General features: G+C 41.6%; 3 protein-coding genes across 5 annotated transcripts in view; 1 reads left to right on the top strand and 2 right to left on the bottom strand.

The window, feature by feature from the left end:
* ttll3 (tubulin tyrosine ligase-like family, member 3) overlaps positions 1-2,425 on the top strand; it is a gene marked incomplete at both ends in the record, with an annotated part of 24,096 nt that extends 21,671 nt beyond the window's left edge. The window contains 2 exons of the mRNA XM_083971201.1: positions 1-340; positions 1,676-2,425. The exon at positions 1-340 is cut by the window's left edge and continues 99 nt beyond it. Coding sequence (XP_083827327.1) covers positions 1-340; positions 1,676-2,425 — 1,090 coding nt within the window. The remainder of the gene's footprint in view (positions 341-1,675) is intronic.
* Positions 2,426-6,024: 3,599 nt separating this feature from the next.
* On the bottom strand, positions 6,025-9,759 carry LOC310986466 (class E basic helix-loop-helix protein 40-like). The gene is made up of 5 exons (XM_083972396.1): positions 9,292-9,759; positions 9,120-9,183; positions 8,703-8,810; positions 8,071-8,194; positions 6,025-7,285 (listed from the first exon to the last, which is right to left on the bottom strand). Exons 1-5 carry the CDS (start codon positions 9,366-9,368, stop codon positions 6,237-6,239), a joined length of 1,422 nt encoding a protein of 473 aa, XP_083828522.1. The 5' UTR covers positions 9,369-9,759; the 3' UTR covers positions 6,025-6,236.
* A 4,570-nt stretch (positions 9,760-14,329) lies between these two features.
* LOC310986440 (inositol 1,4,5-trisphosphate-gated calcium channel ITPR1) overlaps positions 14,330-21,163 on the bottom strand; it is a 152,207-nt gene continuing 145,373 nt past the window's right edge. For all 3 annotated transcript variants that reach the window (XM_083972345.1, XM_083972344.1, XM_083972346.1), the window contains 3 exons: positions 19,975-20,135; positions 17,197-17,358; positions 14,330-15,907 (listed from right to left, as the gene is read on the bottom strand). In XM_083972345.1, the coding sequence (XP_083828471.1) occupies positions 15,821-15,907; positions 17,197-17,358; positions 19,975-20,135 (410 nt within the window). In that variant the 3' untranslated portion in view covers positions 14,330-15,820. The remainder of the gene's footprint in view (positions 15,908-17,196; positions 17,359-19,974; positions 20,136-21,163) is intronic.

Consider the following 21,163-nt stretch of genomic DNA (forward strand, 5'->3'; position numbering starts at 1 on the left):
GTTCAGGGCGTTTCTGCAGCAGCAGCAGGGCTGTGGGGCAAAGTGGGAGTCGGTGGTAGTTCCCGGCATGCAGCAGGCGGTGGTCCGAGCCCTGCAGACCGCTCAGGACCTGGTCACGCCCCGCAGAGCCAGCTTCGAGCTCTACGGAGCAGACTTCATGTTGGGCCGAGACCTGAGGCCGTGGCTGATCGAGATCAACGCCAGTCCGACGATGTCCTGCTCCACCGCTGTGACGGCGCGCCTCTGCCCCGCGGTGCAGCTGGACACGCTGAGGGTGGTGCTGGACTGGAGGACCGACTCCAGCGCTTACACAGGGGGGTTCCAGTTAATCTACAAACAGGTGAGAAAGAATACTCTATAGTCTATGGAAGACAAAAGAACAATTCCAAGGCACTCTCTTAACTATAGAGTCAAGTCATTTGACTCCCTGATGAAGGCTAGATGCCGAAACGCATCAGAGTTTTTAATTGTCATTTCGACCATGCCATAATTCAATAAAGGCATTTTATAGTTAAGAGAGTGCCTTGGAAATTTTCTTTTGTCTTCCTACAGCCTCGATCCCTTTCCAAAGAGCACCTCTATTTTAAACAACGAGTCCACGAAGCGCTTCTTTTTTTGAACATTTTTTACTCTATAGTCTATCTTCTGTGCCCAGTTGTTCAAAAGGTTTAATCTGGATCAAAATTATCTAGGATTTTGAAATCACTTATTTTGCCATCCAGGATCACGTAATCCGTCTTTACTTTTATCCTAGTTGGATTGATCCAGATACAAACTTTTCAGGATAACCAAATCCGGATAATACGTATTCTAAATGGGACTGTGTAACACACTGAAGGATGTTAGGTCTGTAAACAACAGGTAAAACAGCAGCATGGGGTCACTCAGTGTGGATTTATTTTAAAATGGGGTGTATGTTTTGTTTTCTGTGCTGTTTTTTTTGTTTCTTCAGTGTATTTTAAACAGCCAGACCTGATCTGGTCTGGCTGTTTGAATGAAAAACAAAGCAAATATACAGTGCATTAGTCAAATTAATTGTGATATTTTTCCATTCAAATTCAAGTTCCAAATTCAAAACTCAAACTTTTAAATTTCAATTTTCATTTAAATATCCAGTAGTTTGGGGAAGGTTCTTAATTTGTGGAATAATCAAAAGTTAACTTTAACTTGACTTTATCACTGTAATGGTTTAAAAATCAGGTGCAAAATATAAATCAATAAAAAAAAACTATATATATATATATATATATATATACTACATTATAAAAGTTGTTTATTTGCAGTTTGACTTTAATTTAAATCACATTTTGTTCCTGAATCCACCCGAATGCTGCTGGGATCAGAATAATCCAGATTTTTTTGGATCACAGTTAACCTGATCCTACTAAAAAGTTTTGAACGACACAAACTGAGGGTTTGATGCAGATTAAAACCAAAATTGGATACGTACAGTAATATACTCTGGTCTCAGAATCTGTTTTTAGTTTTGAAACAACCCATTTTCAAGATTTGATCCGATCCATTATCCAAAATCAAATCAGGTTAGGCTACTTTTGAACAACAACTGGGCCCAGGTTTATTTCAAGCAGGAGTCCAGTGGAATAAAAGCTGCTGTTGTACAGTAAATGCATCTATTTGTTTTGTTTTGTTTTATTTTACTTTGTCCTGCTCCCAGGCTGCAGTTGAGATTCCTCAGTACGTGGGCGTGAACCTGCTGGTGGAAGGAGCCCCCGTGAGGCGACCCAGACCTCTGCTGCACCGGCAAACCGCTATTTCTTCTAACGCCGCTGCGCCTCTCACCATCCAGCTCCGCTCTGAGCAGAAACCTTCTTCAGAGGAAGGCGAAGCGTCGTCGTCGCTTTCAGGCAAAGAGAACCGAGTGGTTGGAGAGAAAAAGAGGACGCGTGAGGGGAGAACAACGGACATTCAGAATAAACAGAAACAGAAGGAACGCAGATGCTGCCGCAGTCTTCTGTCTGACTCTGAACGGCCTCTGGTGCTGCACGTCGAACCTCAGAGGAAAGCACGGCGTTTGGGTTTGAGTCTCGGCGCCAACAGGGCAACAACGTTAGTCCCACGGTGTCTTTCTTTCTCCCTCAGCCCCCCTCACAGTCACAGTCGCAGCTTGCCTCAGTGCAAAGCTCACATCCCCAGATCCTTCTTCCCCCAGGCGGCGGCTTTCGAGCCACCACAGCCTAAGACCTCCGGCTCGGCCCGGGTGCTTCCTTCACTCCACGGTCCGCTCCCGACGCTGCAGGTGTTGAGCTTGCGACCGAACATCGTGGCCGGGACGGTCGTCTGTCATAACCCAGGTTTGACCTCCCACCCCGGCCTCCACAGGCATCATCACTTACTGCTCCGTTCCCACAGGCAGAGTGTGGCCAAATGCAAAGGGGAACACAAACATAAGATAGCTCTGAATTGACCGACAAGTACTGTAGGGACGTCATGATTACACATTTTCTAGGTACGATTATTGTCAGAGAAATAATCACGGTGTTACGATTATCATGATTATTATGCATCAATTCATTTCAAACACAATTAAAGGGACAACGAGGAGTTTTGGAAAAGCAAAGTGTTTTCACACTACATTTATGAGCCTCCGCACCGTGAAATTCTTTGACCGGTGCAAGACAGACTCATGTTTTCATTCATCAAGAATTAAAGTCAGAGGTTGGAAGACGATCACATACCGTCGTAGTTCCCACCATAAACGGCGATTCGACGTTATTCTCATGACTCGCCACGAAACCGAAAGTAAAGAAACGCTGGTCGGCTCGACGATAGAGACAAAACCATATATTTATCTAAAATGGGCCCATTAACAAGTGGTAACGTAGATTCATCCACATTAATATGAGACTTTTTTTATAACCAAATAGAAACTCCTCGTTGGCCCTTTAATGTGTAAAATCAAATATAGTCCAAATATAATTACATTACTAATTATTTACACAAAGTATCTATTAAAATATGACCAATTATTAAAGTGTTTGAAATATATAATCATTAACTGTCATCTATACCAAATGTTTAAGTTCATTTTAATCTTTTTTATTATTATTACAAATGACATTTAAATTCCTACCAATTCAATGTTACGTATGGACCAGTATCTCTGCATTTACCTTTACTTTGGCACACATCTGCCGATATAGTTCATAACATACGGTAATCTTTTTCGGAAAGTGATGGTATCTAGGAATCTTTGCAATCACTTAATTGTGGCATTTACAGTAATACCACGATTAATTGTGAAAACAAGTAATGGTGACATCCCTACTGACAAGTCACTGACAGGGTGCAGGTACTGCGAGTCTCCAGCAGGTGGCAGTGAAGGTTCACTGATCGAATATTATGTTTAAAGCCTTGACAGGGTTAGAGGGAGCAGAGGGAGCAGAACTGGCAGCTGTTATGTAAAAGTTAGTTCAACAACATCTGTAACATTTCACATTTTAGCCTTTTTTTTATGAAACTGATTATGTAAACTTACAAATGGGTGCTACTGTAGAGCTAATAAGTGAAGCCAGTGCTCATGAATGACTTGGCTTTCCTGAATGATGAAGACATCAATACATTTGGAGTTCCCATTTGTTAAAAAAAGGAAAAAGAAGGGTTTAATGTGTTGCTAAAAATTCTCAAACAACTGAATTAGTCTGAGTGTTCATCTGAAGTATGAGGCTAAAATAATAAACCACAGAAAGTGACACAGTGGAAGATTCTTTTTTTTTTTTTTTTTTTGAGGAATTTTTGCCCTTAATTGGAGAGATTGTCAGAAATAGCAACAGACAGGAAACAATGTGGGAGGGTGAGACGGGGGTTTGGTTATATATATATATATATATATGATGCATCTTAACCGCTTGGCCTCTAAGGGACCTTAACTACTCAGAAATCGTTTAACTGAGATCATGGATAAGCAACACTTCTGAAATCAGTTTGCAGATGGGATCTCATGACCACAGCAGCAGCAGCAACAACAACCACCAGAGACTCTGTTTAGATGGGCCCCGTGCCATTTAGGTTGCAGGTCACAGCCTGAGTTTGTATTAAAAGTCAAAAACCCAAATATGGAACAATGCAACAACAACACTCCTGCAGCACGGAAATGATGAGAAACATTAATAATGCAATGTGTGTTTATAAGAGGTGTGAGATGAAGCTATGATTGTATAAGAGCAATGACAAAGCTGAATATGCTGATTGCTGAACACAGGTTGTGATGATGATGATGATGATGATGATGAGTGGTAATTATTGTGATTTATGCTTCCGCGTTGTTAATGTTCACACATCTGCAGAATGAAAAGTTTAGTGCCAAGAGTGTAAAGTATAAAGTCCAGGAGGTATTTATGTTACATTGATTGATAAAGCCACCGGTAATAAACACAGGAATGATCATGCAGATGGATGATTATTATTATTTCCTTTTTTTTTCTTCTTTTTTTTCCACGTTCATGTGTGTTTACGTGTTTGCTGGGCACAGACGGTGGCCCAGCAGGAGAGCTGGGCCGCAGCAGCGCCGTCATTACATAAGTGTTCCCTGTGACATGACTGTTTTGGTGCCGTGAAATTCATGACTAGATGTTTTCACACGCGCACACTCTCTCTCCTTTCACACACATACAGTCAAAGCAAATTTCCACGGGAAAAAAAATACTTTATTAATACACTTATATAATGTATATCAACATTTATAGACAAAAATATGTACATCAAAACATCTTTCGTGTAGGTCCCAAAATATAAAATCTCAAGTACCTCTTTCTATAGAAAACTAGTCTTCTGGTAAAACGTTTACATTCACTCCTCTCCTCCTCCTCCTCCTCTCCTCCGCTGACTCCAGTATTCATACAAACGCGGTACAGAATGAGAATGAACATCTGCGATTTATCAGCTTTTTCACAAGTAAAAAGGCAACAGCAAGAACAAACACCAGGTTTGACTTGAGCGGAAACAGATGTGGAGTATGCAGAGACCCAGGTCCAGCACAGTGCTACAGTATATGTACACAGTTTCTGAGTACACAACGTACAATATAAGTCCACACTGACTCTGCCCCGCTCTTTCTCTCTCTCTCCACATCGGGACAGTGCGAATGTGAGAACAAGGTATCAAAAATAGAAATGTACAAGAAGTCTATGAACAATAATTACAGAAATCTCCATCTCAACTGTCTTGGTTTGTCAATGAAAAACAAAGACGTCTCATTCAGTGTGGTCGTGTGGTGCGGGGAGGCCCCCTAATGTTACGTTATGTTATGTTATGTTATGATGTCAAACTGGCATCATAGTGTTGGGGGGCGCTTGTTTTCAGTGATGTTAACAGTGACCTACGAGGACACAGGGGTGAAACATTTACCACTAAAACATTTTTGGTGCAATGACTTCTAGAGTACGAAGATAAGATGTTTTTTCTGTTTTTTTTTTATAATCTCTCTCTATGGCGACAGCTACAGGTGAGATGCATCAGTGTCATCGGCGTTTATATAGTATATATTTTGTTTTGTTTTCTTTAAACAGCAGCATCTTTCTTTCTTTACATTCAACCAAGTGTGTGTGTGTGTGTGTGTGTGTGTGTGTGTAGGGTGTGTAGGTCCAGTTTATATGATACATTTGCGCTGAGTAATTAATATGACTGAGCATTTAACATTCAACCAGAACTCCCTCCATCCATCTCCATCTCTCCTTGATCGTTTCTAAAAGTCCAGGCTGTGGGACAGAGGAGAGGGATGAGCACGGCAAAAACTCAAAATCTTTCTTATTTCTTGTCAAAATGTCTCATTTCTATTCAAACTAATCTCTTTCCACTTAAAACAAGACTCTAAAAACTAAAAATTAACTTGTTTTTAGATCATTTTCACTTGTTTCAAACTAATTTTCACTTGAAATAAGTAGAAAAATCTGCCAGTGAAAGCATGTTATTTCTTGTGCTTGTAATAAGAAAGAAAAACTTGCTCCACTGTCAGATTTTTCAAGTGAAAATATGCTAGAAAGACGTAAAAAGTGTCTAAAAACAAGCTACTTTTTAATGTGATGAGTCTTATTTTAGGTATAATGAGATTTCTTTTGACTAGAAATAAGACAAATATTCTTGGTAAGATGATTTTGAGTTTTTGCAGTGAGGATGGATTATGGAACGGCTCAGTTTTCTTTTTCTATTGTCTCTCTCTCTCTCGTCTCTTCTTTCCATCCGTCCTCTCATCTCATCTTGTCTCATCTCATCATCGTCTCTCAGTCTTTGGTTTCCAGGTTGAGCGGTGGAACCTGCTTTAGTGCCTGCAGAAGGGCGGGCGAGTCCATGGGGGTCTGAGATATGGTGGATGGTGCCGGCGAGGGAGACAACACCAGCTGAGGTCGTTCCCGTTCGCCGGACATGGACATGGACACGGAGCCGCCGGGGTAGAGCATGGGCACGGCGCCGGCCGGGTACCAGCACTTCTCCAGCATGGGCAGGTAGGCGGCGGCGGCGGACGGGGGGATGAGGTAGAACGGCATGCAGAGAGGATGAGGAGGAGGAGGATGGTTGTGGTTGTTGTGGTTTGGGGACACGCTCATGTAGCTGCCGTAGCCGCTGGACGACGACGAGGCGGACGACGACTCTCCGCCCGACAGCAGCTCGTCTTCGGACGACTCCATCACCACGCGGGGACGTTTGTGGTGCGGCTCGTCGTCGTCTTCCTGCTTGACGCCGCTGCCGCCGCTACTGGAGCGCTTCAGCTGGCTCTCCTGGCCGCTGCTGTAGTAGTCTGGACGGTTCTTCTCCACCAGCAGCTCGCCGCCGTAGCCGCTGTCCGTGTCCGTGTCGCTGCCGCTCTGCTCGCTGCTCGCCGGAGCGTAGGCGCGCTGGATCACCGGCACGCAGTTCCTCCCGTAGCCCTCACTGCTGCTGCTGCTGGGTTTAGGGGCCGAGCTGTTGATGCTGCTTGTGTGCATCTCCTTGTTGTGAGGCTGCTGGTGGTGGTGGTGGTGGTGGTAGGTGGGGGTTTTCTCCTCGTGCTGCTGCTGCTGCTGCTGCTGGGGGGGGCTGTGGCTGCTGTGGCTGCTGTGGCTGCTGTGGCTGTGGCTGCTGTGGTTGTGAGGCGTGCGGGGGCGCGGGCGGGGGTGGCCCGGGCTCTGCAGCACCTCTGCAGCCAGCTTGTGCAGGTGGTTGATGACGTGGGACGGAGCGAAGTCCCCCTCGGTCTCGTGACTGGCCAGGTACTGGAGGATCTCCTTGGCACACATGTGGAAGCCGGAGCGGAACATCTCCTCGGACTTCTCCTGGCTGACGGGAGGCTGCTCTGTAAACACAACGAGAGAAAAACACACTGTCAGAAACTCTGCTGCTGCTGACAGAGAGGAGAGAAATTCCTCATTTTTTTGCATCTTAACATATCATTTTTGTCCACTTCTCACGGTCAAATGAAAGGTCACTGGGGCCTGATTTTTGGCAAGGAGGTTTATCTCTGGGTGAACTCTGGATGTCCCGAGTTTCAGAATGAAAGTCCAATTTTTTGGACCTGTAATGCATTTTTACCACACCCATGACCCTACAAGTGGACAAAAATGTCCAATGGGGTTTTTAATGTATTTTAACGTAAAAATTTTAACTATCAGATATCACCATGAAACTTCCCAAGTTTATCTCTCACATTAAGACAAATATTTTTTGTATTACAAGTTTTGTCAAATGTTATGTTTAAATATGTAAATGAGGCAATATCTAATGAAATATGCACTAATTTGCATACATTTCCAGAACAGAAATCTGAACAATGGATAAAGCTACTTTCAAAATTCTTGTTTTATTTTGTTGACATATTAGAGTCAGAAGTTTTTACAGAGGAGGATTTTGGATATCTCTTTTTATCACTCTGTAAATGACAAAATACTGTCATCAGCCCTAAAAATAAATCTAATTTCGCCATGTTTTTAGTCCAGATGGTAAAAACTGAAGGTTCATCTGAGGGTTAAGTCACTTGTTTTGCCTGTACATCTGCATATTCCTGTCACTGGGTATTTAAATGATGTTGTGTGTGTGTGTGTGTGTGTGTGTGTGTGTGGGTGTGGGTGTGTGTGAACTCACCAATTTCAATGCCATTCTGCAGAGCGAGGATCTTCTGCTGCTGTTGCTCCAGGAGTGAGGTGAGGGCTTTCACATGTTTGAGCGTCAGCTCTAAAACCACAGCCTTCTCCAGATGTCCCAGAGTCTGTAGGAAACACACACACACACACACACACACCGTCAGCACATCCTCACCTCTTACATAACACATAGGAAACAAGCTTTCCCACCCACTAACACATGGTTTCTCACATCATTATGATCACTAGCACTACAAGCAATAGAAATAAAGATGAAGAAATGTCATTTATGGTCTAGAATAATATTATTAATTTCATCAATAATTTAGTTTCTTGTTTATTACTTTGTTATAATTTAATTTAATTGTGTTGGATGAGGAAATTGATCTGATTCAGGATGTAAAATCCCCACTTTGAGCTATGACATAACATGACAGGCAGGAACGAGAACGAGCTGTCAATCAACTCGGCTGCTGACGCACTCGGCTCGAGGCTGCAGTAAGAGCGCGCGGCCACACGGTGGTGCGTGCGCGCGTGTGTGCATGCGTGCACCGCCATCAGAGCCGGAGAATCCCCATTCCTCCCTCCTCCTCCCTCCTCCTCCTCCTCCTCAGCTCCACAGCGTGAACTCACCGTGAGTTTCAGGTGCTCCGGTAATAAATCTTTCAGCTGCGCGATGCACTCGTTTATCCGGTCACGCCTTTTCTTCTCAATCAGTCTGTGAGGCAGTTTGTAGGTTTCCTGCAAGAGGAGAAATAAAAAAGAAAAGAAAAGCAAAAACACATGAGCGTTGATCCTGAGAGAAGCTCAGCGTGTTCACATTCACATTCACATAGCCAGGCAGAGAGAGAGGCGGTGGTAGGGAGCTCTCCTCCTCTCCACGAGTTATGTCACAGCAGAAATTAGGTCAGCCATTTATGGGACTACAGGAGCAGCAGCCTAATTCCTTCCCTTCAGCATTGTAAGAAAAGCTTTTAAGATAATTTAATTTGGAAAAGTTAAAATTTAAAAAAAAAAAATAATATATAACAAAACAAAAAGAATACACACCTTGCTCTCTTCTCCTCTCTTCATCCCGCGCCGGGGTTTATAAACATACATGGGGAAATCCATCCTGCAGCGACAGAAGAGACACTTTAATGAGACATGAGCTACTGTGACTGACTGAATGAATAAATAAATTAATACAAATCAGAGGCAGCTAGTTGAGAGTGAAACTTACCCCTGCACGTCTGACAGCTCAGCCTGGTGTTTGGACAGAGGAGGAGGAGGAGGCTGCGCGCTCGGAATCCGCTCCATTCTTCTTTATTTATTATCCAGTTACGCAGCAAAAGAGTCGAGTTTTTTTTTTCTTTTCCAACGCAATCACAAATAAATAAACTTGTGATTTAAAATAAAATAAAGCAAAAACCAATGCACCAGGAAGAAAAAAAAAGAGCAAGAGAGAATAAAACAAGTCAAAATGTTGGCTTGGCTGACTTGTCAAAGAGTTCAGATTCTGCTCTCTATTTCTTTGCTTTCTTTTTTTTTGGAGTTAGTCCTCGAGGTTTCCTTTTCCACGCCGCGAGCAGGAAGGGAGTTGAGCCCTGTTGGTGGTGGCGTGTTGTGGGGGAAAGTGGGGGAGGACGGAGCGACGAGTTAAATAAACCCTGTGACTCTGCGCTCAGCCTCGGCTCTCTGCTCTGACCGACCTGCCTCTTCTCCGTCACATGAGGCTCACGTGTCGAGCGGCGCTGTCTCCTCGGCGGCAGGCCCCGCCCCTCCACGCCCACTCCGCGCCGATAAGGAGCGCTCAGTGGGCGGACAGCCGCGCGCGTCACGGCTGCAGGGCGGAGCGTGGCTGGATGGATCTCGTGTACCACCACGCTGAAAGTGGATGGAAACAAGGCTGCGCGCGCCGCCGCTGGCTGGCTGTGAGCGCGAGGAAGAGGAAGAGGGAAGAGGGGAGGGGAGGGGGAAAAGACAAAGACGCATGCGCACACTTAACTGGCCAGGGCACGAGAGGCGAGTGGGTCTGTTAATAAAACTGTAACAACACAATAAAATAAAGATTTTTTTTTTTTTAGTAGCTTAAAGGCAGAAATGACGCCTTGCAAGATTTTTTTTTATTTTTAGAAATATGTTTATTGATTTGCAATGTAGAGAAAAATTAAAAATATATACAGTATATATATAAAATGAAGAGAAAAAAGAGAAGATAAGAAAAAAGGAACGGAAAAAAGTAAAGAATACTGCACAAAAAGCATTACAACGATATTTCATGGTCATAAAATTAATATCTACTATATAGACAGAATATAAATATACATATACAAGATCATACTCTTGTTTGCACTGTGAGGTTTTGTGTCTATGGGCTCACTCACATTTTTAAGGTAATTCAGTACTGGGTCCCATGTTTTATCAAACGTATCCCCTCTTATCTTCATTGTAGAATCTCAGTAAAGTGTTTGACAATTCTCCCAACCATAAGTTATTATAAGTAGAGGCACAGAGTCCGTTTCCCACACTCGTAAAAGCAGCTTTTTTAGCAAACACTATCCCAAATTGAACTGCTCTTCTTTCCAATGTATTAACAGCAGATTAAGAAAGGCCCTGCAGGGTTTTATAAAACTACTTCACCAGGTGTGTGTGTGCGTGTTTGTGTTTTTATTATGTGAAGGCAGGAAGCTTTAAAAAGGCTTTAGAAACCAAACACCATCAACCACTTGTATATTTATTTATACTTTTATATCCAACGTGCCACGACACGTGCAACATGTATTCCTGTTGAATCACATCACTGTCTATTAATCAGTTCATTATGTTTGATTTTATTCCCACACGACAAAAAACACAACAAAAAACACCATCAATAACAATTCTAAGAGTCAGTAACAACGTGTTGTACCTGGGTAGGCTGTGTGTGTGTGTGTGTATTTGTGTTTGTTTGTGTGTGTGTATGTGTGTGTTTTGGGCTCTGGTGGTGTAAACAGCGCGCTGGCGGGAGACACCACGTGCACCTGAGCATGGCTGAGTCCGTGCGTGTTGTCATGAGGCGGGACCGACTGTCACGTTGAGCTCCTCATGGCCCCGCGAGCCTGCTGAGCGAGCGCACAGGGCAGAGCAGCAGCCTGCACACACCCAGCACAGCCTGCACATCCAGCCGGCACACGGTGGCTGCACCTGTTCACTGCTGCAGCTCCCAGCACAACACACACAGCAGCGTGCACGTATATACCTATAACTATATAATATATAGATATATTTATCTCTTTCAAAATGCTGGTTTTCCTGAAATGCATCAGAGTACTAACCATGTTTGCTGCTAAATAATAATAATAAAACATGTATATAGGAGACCACTTAAAAATGTAAAAAATGTACATGGTTTTACTATTCATAGCTATTACACTCTATAACACTTTTGTTTCATTCTATAACCTACTGACAACATTTCTCCCAGATTGGAAATAAAGATACTGTCATTTAGAGCATTTATTCATTTGCAGAAAATAGCAACAGGTCAAAATAAAAAAAATAAAAAATAAAAATCTGGTGTTTTGTATAATGCAAAGAACACAACACTACTTTTTAACTTAGGAAGAGTTTAGAAATCAACATTGGTGGAATAATCCCAATTTTTAATCGCAGCAGTGTTGTATTTTTCATTTATTTATAATCTTTCTTCCTCATTAAATATGATTTGGTTCAGGTGATCAGCTAAGTAGAGTGAGGTGAGTTCAATAGACACTGGAATCCATGGTCTCTTTATTTTTTCCAGAGCTATATACTGTATATACAGTATATACAGAATATATATATATATATATATTATTTTTTTGATTTTTTTTCTCTAATGGTGATTCCTTGAAGTTTTCCCTCTGCTTGTTGAAGTCAGTCTGGATTAATGAGCCTGTTACAAAGCTCAGGTTTGTGAAGCTGTGAGCAATGATCTATTATCACAGTTATTGGACTTACAGTATGATGTGATTGGAGTAAAGTTGTAATATTCTAAATTTATGTAGCTTATTTTTAAAGAGGAACACAGAAGTCAGAGGTCGGAGAGGAATTTGGAACAAATATATAATTTGTACTGATGCATTCTTAATTATAAGGTAAATAAATAGTGTATATAAGGTCTGACCTTGTTGCTTTCTGTCAACTTACAGGAGTCTATTACACTTGTTTTCAGATTCTCAGGTGACATTAACTTTGAAACTAACACACATGACTTGATGTAGTTTCAGAGAAGGCGTCTATTTCTCAGGAACGAGAGAAGCTCCTGACTCCGACTGAGAGTTTCAGAAGCCTCGCCACCATCCTCTCGGCACCACGTGAGCCTGCACGTTAACTGAAAACTATTGAATTTGTGATACTCTGAAATTCCTAGTGAATCCATAGAAAGGAGATGGAGACATGGAGCAGTAATTAGTCTGATGCCAGATGACCATCAGTGATTTAGCTGTAATTAAATAACCACAACAACTTTGGAAATCCCCCTTAGAACATTATCTAGGAAATGTAATGCAGTTAAGAGCTGCATTTCTTATTTATTTTTTTGGTATTGGTGGGGGGGATCTGGACAGATGATTCTTTGTTTGAGCTCATTTGTGAAATTTGTAACATTCTTGGGGAAGATCTGGGAAAAACACCTCTTTGCTGCGTCTTGTTTTGAGCGCAGCACAAAGAAACGTGTGTTTTCTTATTGGACCAAATGCTTTGGTAACTGGATAATGTTGTAATGTATGCTGTTCAAAAACAATTAGCTCTTAAATATATCCTGTTTACGGTGCACTGACAAATGGGAAGTTGCTGTCAGGAGTGTTACAATAGGTTGTTTCAATGCAGTTGAGTTTTTTTTCCCCCCCGAGCGCAAAATGTGTGTTTATTGGATTGCAATGCACAATCTTTATATTATACTTTTCATTTGCACATCTGTGTAACCCGTGCACATATGCAACATGTTGAACATATTTCCTCATCCAACATGATTAGAGTATAAGATTAGCACACTTCCTCCTGTTGATGAGATTTCAGATTTCAGTCGCCAGAAAATTAAGAAATGTTGTTTTTTCTGTGCAGCTCCTCAGTGAAGCACCTCCTGTCAGGGCCGTTGTATAGGGGAGAAAGGTGATGGTAATTCTAGGGGCCCAGCGCCCAGTGGGGCCCATAAAAAACCCACTAGCCTAATCTTTGTATGACTGAATTATTCTGCATAAGATCCTGACTAATACTCATAGCAATGCTGCATTAGCATCAAAACAAAGTAGGCTAAATAAAAAAATTATAATACATAGGTAGTCTAAGGAAAAAAAAAACTGGAAACGTTAGGGGGGAGGGGCCCACTTTAGTATTCTTTAAGGGGGCCCAGAATTCCTAGCAACGGCCCTGCCTACTGTACTAGACCTAAACAGACCTAAACCCCAAAATAAATCAAGAATACAGTAGCTCCACAATTATTTGGTCAATATGCATCATCTTGGTCTCAATGGAAAGTCAAAACCTCAGAGAATATAACTCATTGTGACTGTTCCTGTGTCTTCTCTCCTCTGGTTTACACAGTGGGAAACACCATGATACTGTAGCACTGATTCTATGTATAAAGATGCCACTCAATGATTTCAGCAACTCCTTGACTACAGCTGCACCAAAGTAGATGAGAATATCACAAAGCATATGGATTTTTTATAAAGGTTTTAGTGACTGACTCTCCATTTGGCCACTTGGAACAAATACTAGTTTTGATAAAATGCACTTGAAGTGTTGTTTTAGTGGTGTTGCACTGCAAAAAAATCAAATATCTTACCAAGAATATTTGTCTTATTTTTTGTCAAAATGTCATTTCTAGTCAAAACAAATCTCATTCTACTTAAAATAAGACTCATCACGTTTAAAAAGCAGCTTGTTTTGAGACACTTTTTCCTTCTTTCAAGCAGATTTTCACTTAAAATAATCTGTTAGTGGGGCAAGTTTTTCTTTCTTATTACAAACACAAAAAACCTGCTTTCACTGGCAGATTTTTCTACTTATTTCAAGTGAAAATGTGTTTAAAACAAGTAAAAATGATCTAAAAACAAGTTAATTTTTAGGCGATGAGTCTTATTTTAAGTGGAAAGGGATGAGTTTTGACTAGAAATGAGACATTTTGACAAGAAATAAGACAAATATTCTTGGAAAGATTTTGAGTTTTTGCAGTGTGGGGGGAAACATCAGAAAGTAAATACCTCCACAGCATTATAGGAACTTTTACAGATGTTGTTCGACACTCAGCATCTTGATTGTTTTACACACTTGTTTATTTAAATAGCCTCCAAGAATGGACAGTTGCACAGTTCAGACACAAACCATCTGTTGGTAGAAAAGTTCAGTTTGGTTGAGCAGAGCTTTAACTGTTAGTTAATCTTTTTCTTTTTGTTTTTCACCTCACACACACATGCACACCTTCACACTCTCACACACTCAAACACACACACACACACTCCAACAGTCATTCTGTGGTGGATCTTTTACAAAGTGACCAAACAAACCATATAACAATCATTTGTGTGCTACGAAATAAAACAAAACAAAAAAAAAAACATCAGTGCTTCAGGACTAAATGTATTAATTAAAGGAAGATTAAATAATCAAGTGCACAGAAGAAGAAAAATAATAATAAATATAATTTTACTTTTACCGTTGCTTCCAAAAATGCTTTAAAACGTTTGGTTTCCCTGCTTCTAATGTGACTCCATGTAATTCCTATAATTAACATTAACATGGTGTTGGAGTGAAGCGGGTCACATGATTGGCTCGTTTCCTCCAGTATTGGTTCACACGAGGCTTTTATATTATTTCTCCTGACAACAAGTGTTTAGTGTGTGTGTCCTCATAAGGCTTTGTTGTGTTGTGTTGTGTTTTATTTTTGTCTCAAGTGTCCTGGAACAAATAGAAACTTCACGTGAGATTATACAGGATTATGGGAAAAAAACAAAAACAAACGTATAGGATTTAAATCAGCATTTTTTTTTTTAGAAAGAGTGGAAAATATGGTGAATTCTTCATGAGTCGTTTGTCTTCATACTGTATCTTTAAATATACGATTTTATAATTTCAAATATAAAAGCAAATACCAGTTCCCAAAAATAGTTCACTCTTATTTAGACATTTGCATATTATTATTATTATTATTATAAACTATTCCTATTGCTGTCAGACCAAAAAAAAAAAAAAGAAAAAAAGAAAAAAAGAAAAGAAAATTAAATAATGTGTTGTAGAGTTCAAAATCCACATGTGACCTGAGTTTGCTGGTGCAGCACTGAGGATGTTAAACCTCAATACAAGGCCACTTGAGAGGAGTAGCTACTCACTCAGGAACAATGGCTGAACTTTGGCATGCTTGTCAGTGTGGTACAATGCAGAAAGGCATTCAGGGTAGTAAAGCTGTAGTCAGTGTTTCTTTTTTTTTTTCCTTCTTCTTCATCTTCATCTCCTGAGCCGACAGGACTGGTTTCATCCCGTGCGGCATTTGGTGCAACACTGCACCCACACAGACACACCACAGACCATGAGTAACATACTCAGATAACTTTCCCTCCACAGACACAAAGGTTCTGTTGCTGGTGTCTCAAAGTATTCAGTCAGATATCGACCTTATAAAAAAAACGTACAGGAGGAAAAGGAGGAGGACGCGCTTTTTCTATTTCTTTTTTTGGCGTTCCTCCGTGTCTAACGCGTGGTAGACCGTCAGGAGTGCAGGCAGGCACTAGTGGAACGAGGCCCCGGGTCCCTCAGGCAGGCTGCTGGGGGTTGATGTTCATGTGAGGGGGATGCCCGAGGAGACCGATCCGCTGCTTCTGCTTCCTCTGCTCCGTCATCTGTGAGGAAACAAAAAAGACGAGTAGGATGTGGATTCGTTAGTTCATGAGTCTGCTGCTTTGTTTGAAGCTGCTCTGCTGCAATAATGTAGAAAGAAATGAAGAAAGAAGAAGACCTGGATCTTGACAATGCAACACTTGTTGCATGGCAGCGCACTGCAAAAGACAGTAGTGTTTTTTACAGTGTCTGTACCAAAAAACAGTACGGCATGCCATCAACACTTCGTGCATAAACAATCTCATCCAAAAATGGTGCAATAACAGCAAATACGGGAAAAATACACAATTTAAAGGTATTAACTTGGGTTGTCTGTGTCACCTGCTCCATTATAGATAAAGTAAAGCTGCAACTAGAGCTGGGTATCACTACTGATTTACAACTCTGATTTACAAAGTCCTGATCCGTTTCGATTTCTGATTCGATTTTGATTCATTTAGAGATATTTCAGTTTTAACACCAACTTTGCTTGATTATAAAAGAGAACAAACGCCTCAGAGTCCCGCATGGATCTATTATAAGACATCCATGGAGTCCCTCTACTGTTGTGTGTAAAGCAAATTTAAACGATGGTCAAAAGGACGTTACTTACGACCACAGAACCTAAAATTAGTCCGGAACCCATTAATGAACATGAACAATGAATATAAACGTCCACACGCTGCAGTTGGGAGTATGGATGGTATGAAATGAACTGATCATAGGTGACCTGATATCTGAGGTAAACATCCGATTACAACTGGAAATGCCCTTTAATATCTCTCATCCGCAGGCAAGAAAAAAGGAAACCCGTTGTGTAACCCGCAGCATAGAGCCAAAATGGAGGCATGCACGGACTCTGACTCCTCTCGGTAAGACAGTTAGCTTGTTAGCTCGCTAGTTACCTATTTATAGATGGAGGTCTATTGGCTTTTTTTACATCAACATAAGCATTTTTCTAAACCAGATTTTATGCAGTCCAAAGAAGACCAAAATGACCTTGGAATAAATGAGGTGCCATTGAGTAAATATATGGTTCATAATCCAATTTGTCGATTAATCTGATTCAATAAATGACAGATTAAACGACTAGCAAAATAGTTGCAGCCCTAGTTACCAACTAGCGCGATAATAAAGGATCGTCATCAGGCAATTTGACCGGAACATACATATAGGTGTCCTATAAATCCCTTTAAGCCAATCAGGATTAAGTATTCACCCAGACCATGGTTGATTCAAAACATGGCGCTCTAGGGTTTAAATGCGGTGTGTGAAAAAGAGATGGAGGATGCTGAGGGGTCACGTGACCTACCTGCTCCTTGAGCTCGGTCAGCTGGCCCGACAGGTTGGCCACCAGCCTCATGGTCGACTCCAGCTTCTCCTGCAGGTTCCTGATCTCGTTCTGCTCCCCCTCCGCATCGCTGCTCACCAGCGACATGGCTCGCATCCGTGGAAACCAGTCCAGGTTGTGTTCCTGGGGGGGTCACGCAAGAATATCCGTTAAAAATTTTTGTGCAAGTTGTGAATTTAAGATTTTAAAAGGGATACGCCAACATTTTTTTTTAGTGTCTTGCCTCACTCCCGAGTCCATGACCAGCAGATAGACACCATCCTTTCGACTGTGCGTGCAGTAACAAGGGAGATAGAGCCGTATCGCCCGTAATTAGCTTAGCTCAAACACTGGAAGTGTATGGGTAGTGTTAGCCTGCCTCCACCTAAAGTCGCTAATTAGCTTAGCTCAAACGCTGGAAGTGTATGGGTAGTGTTAGCCTGCCTCCACCTAAAGTCATCAGAGAAACTCTTCAGCAACTCTAAACGGAAACCGGCGGGCCGATCTTCGTCTCAGAGCTGACAAAACTCTCCGGTAAGGCATCTTGAGCGGTCAAATGCCGCTAACGGGACAAGATCGGTCAAAATGGAGGGTTCAAGCAAAGACGCTTTATTTTGGTTCAAGCTAGCTACATCGAGGGTAGGTTAGCTTCCTATTTCAAAGTAAAAGCACAAATTCTATCGTCATGGTTTTCTGTATGTAAAGGGAAACGGGTGTTTTATTTTGTGAAAGTAACCGGAAGTGCGTTGGTCACAACGGCTAGCTTGAGTAGCGCTGAATTCATCCGAACAAAATTGTAAACAGCTGGTATTTAGACAAATTAACGACACACTGCTGATCTAAACGGCTACTTTCTCACCTAAACATGTTTGAAATGTGGATAAAGTGATATATTTACAGAGTTTAGAGCTAAAATGAAATCAGCTTCTGACTGCTGATTTCAGCTCGGTAGGAGGCAGGCTAACACTACCCATACACTTCCAGTGTTTGAGCTAAGCTAATTACGGGCGATACGGCTCTATCTCCCTTGTTACTGCACGCACAGTCGAAAGGATGGTGTCTATCTGCTGGTCATGGACTCAGGAGTGAGGCAAGACACGAAAAAAAAAATGTTATTGTATCCCTTTAATATAGAAAGGCGTTGGTGTGAAGGAGAGGTGATTGTAACATGAATGCTTCAGTGTGAACTCCAGATGACACCGGCGTCTGAATTCAGAGGAAGATCTTGCGTAGAGTTATTGCTGCAGACTGAGCACATACGATCAGCGACTTCCTGTTTATCTACACCCATCTGTTGGTGTCATTAAATGTGCATGACTGTCGTGTCTGTCGGTCGAGATTAGAAAAAAAGAAGAAAGAGGAACAGATTACTGTACTGAGGTGTACGTGGAGCGAGTGAGCGCTCAGCAGGCCAGGACACGTTTACAACCAGGGGCTGAGTCAGCTGCACAACCTGATGAACTCTCCACCACCATCATAGATAATGGATTAAAACGTGACACGAACAGGAGACGCCCGGCGCACTCATCTGCCGGCCAGGGTTGTGTAAATGTCACAGAGATGCACTCGTTCCACGGAAAAAAAGCGTCTCAAACAGGCTGCGAAATGTGTCAGTCATCAAACAGGGAAACTTGTGAAGATATTAGTGACTGATCACACAGAAAACTGTGGTCTGATGGGACATTTATTATTATTATTAATAACGCGGTGTTTGTAGCTGGTGGAATGTGTCAAACATCTTTTTAAAGATGGTATTTTCATGTCTGATGCCCCGCTGGAAAAGGACTATGGAATCCCCTCCAAGACTAATTAATTACTTTACATATTTCCAGGTTTGAGATTTTGTGAAAAAGACATTCAGCCCATCCCTCGAGTTACCACAAAGTGGACGGATAGGATAGACGGACTGTCTGCTGGACACGAATCCGACTCTTAAAGGGACAACGAGGAGTTTCTATTTGGTTATAAAAAAGTCTCATATTAATGTGGATGAATCTACGTTACCACTTGTTAATGGTCCATTTTAGATAAATCTATGGTTTTGTCTCTATCGTTATTTTGTTATTATTAGTGGTGGTGGAAACGCTGGTCGAGCCGACCAGCGTTTCCTTACTTTCGGTTTCGTGGCGAGTCATGAGAATAACGCCGCCGAATCGCCGTTTATGGTCGGAACTACGACGGTATGTGATCATCTTCCAACCTCTGACTTTAATTCTTGATGAATGAAAACATGAGTCTGTCTTGCGCCGGTCAAAGAATTTCACGGTGCGGAGACTCATAAATGTAGTGAGAAAACACTTCGCTTTTCCAAAACTCCTCGTTGTCCCTTTAAAGGGATGGTCTCCATGCTCTATGTGAATATTCAGAAGGTGGCTTCCCCTTCCCTGGATAGTGTAAAAAGGAAGTGGGAGGAAGAATTAGAGTTGGACATATCGGATGTTGACTGGAGATGGGCAGTGGAACTAATACACACAGCTTTTAACCCCCAACCCCCCCTCCCATTTTATTTCTTGTTTTTTTCCCTAACCTGTTTATGTAATTATTTTCACCCAAGGATGTCTGAGTATGTCTGGTATTAGTATGGTATGTCTTGTTACTGTTTTGTCTGTAGTTTAGTCCTGTACTTGTGTTGTGTTGTAAGACTTGAGTTCTGATGTCTCTGTATGAATGGGATGCTTGTTGTTTGAACATAAAAATTCAATAAAAACACTTTGATTATTATTATAATTATTATTTATAATAAGGCAGTGTTTGTTTCACCTTGATCATCTCGGCCACGTAGCTCTCAGGGCCGGTGTACTCGGTCGAGTCTTTGACCTTCACCAGCACGATGAAGAACAGGTAGTGCCACATGTTGTGCTCCTCTTTGATGTGCTCCTCGAAAGTCACCGTCTTGTTGTCAAACTTGTCCCGCTCCAGCCCTGCACACACACACACACACACACACACACACACACACACACACACACACACACACACACACACACACACACACACACACACACACACACACACACACACACACACACACACACACACACACACACACACACACAATTAATATTGTTATTATTCATGCTTATTGTATCAAGAGGGGAAAAAGAAAAGAAAAGTTTCTGTTTCACAACCTACTTACAGCTTCACAAGGGTTTTTTTAATCTGGCCTATATATCTTTTCAAACAAACTGAAACTTGATATTAAGGAAGGAAACACACCGCCATTTTGATTAATGAAACTGTGAAAATTAAGAAAGTGGCAACAGATTTATAAAATAGATTAGTAGCTACTAAGGTAGATGAGCTTTTTATTTTATTCTATGTGTCTCAGTGAGGTGAGAGATCAGAAGAAAACCAGTCCAAGGATCAGATAGATAAAAAAAAACTGATAAAGTAGCTTTACTCTAAGTACAAATTCAATAACATGGAGGGATTTGGGTGGAAAAACTGAACCCGTTGGTTCATGTAAAACTGAAGAGTAAACAAACTGGATCCCAACGTACGCGCTGGCAGTTCTGTGGAAAGAAGGAAGGAAACCATTCAAACATCTTCTGGGAAAGTTATAAAACTTGACTCATTCTGGGAAAATGTACAGTAGGCCTACATAACAAAATTAACAGTGCGTGAGAATGTAGTTGTGACTGATCAATCATGTCCTGGACAAAGATACTAGAAGAGGAAGAATAGAAGAATAGAAGTATTTAACCAAAAATATGATTGGTCACATCATGGAAGAAAGTAAAAAACAAGAAACTTGGTGCAAGACTGAAACCAGAAACTGGCTAGAAATCATAAGAGAAGCTTCAACTGAGGGAAAGTGTGAAAAAAACAAAACAAAACAAATATATAAATAGATAGTAGATGACAGAATACAGTTGCAGCTTCCAGCGAGAACATCCCGACTAAATTATAGGTTTGAACTCGAGGAAATGGAGCCTCAGCCATGACGGCT

The sequence above is a fragment of the Trachurus trachurus genome (genome assembly GCF_905171665.1).
Source record: "Trachurus trachurus genome assembly, chromosome: 5".
In the NCBI taxonomy this organism is placed as follows: Eukaryota; Metazoa; Chordata; class Actinopteri; order Carangiformes; family Carangidae; genus Trachurus; species Trachurus trachurus.

Bases quoted from the DNA above. Each gene is read 5' to 3' on its own strand.
- LOC310986466 (XM_083972396.1), bottom strand. From the start codon at position 9,368: ATGGAGCGGATTCCGAGCGCGCAGCCTCCTCCTCCTCCTCTGTCCAAA. The intron at 8,811-9,119 runs GTGTGTATTCTT...CTCCTCTTGCAG, and splicing joins AGAGAGGAGAAGAGAGCAAG to GAAACCTACAAACTGCCTCA. The intron at 8,195-8,702 runs GTGAGTTCACGC...TGTTTCCTACAG, and splicing joins CGGAGCACCTGAAACTCACG to ACTCTGGGACATCTGGAGAA.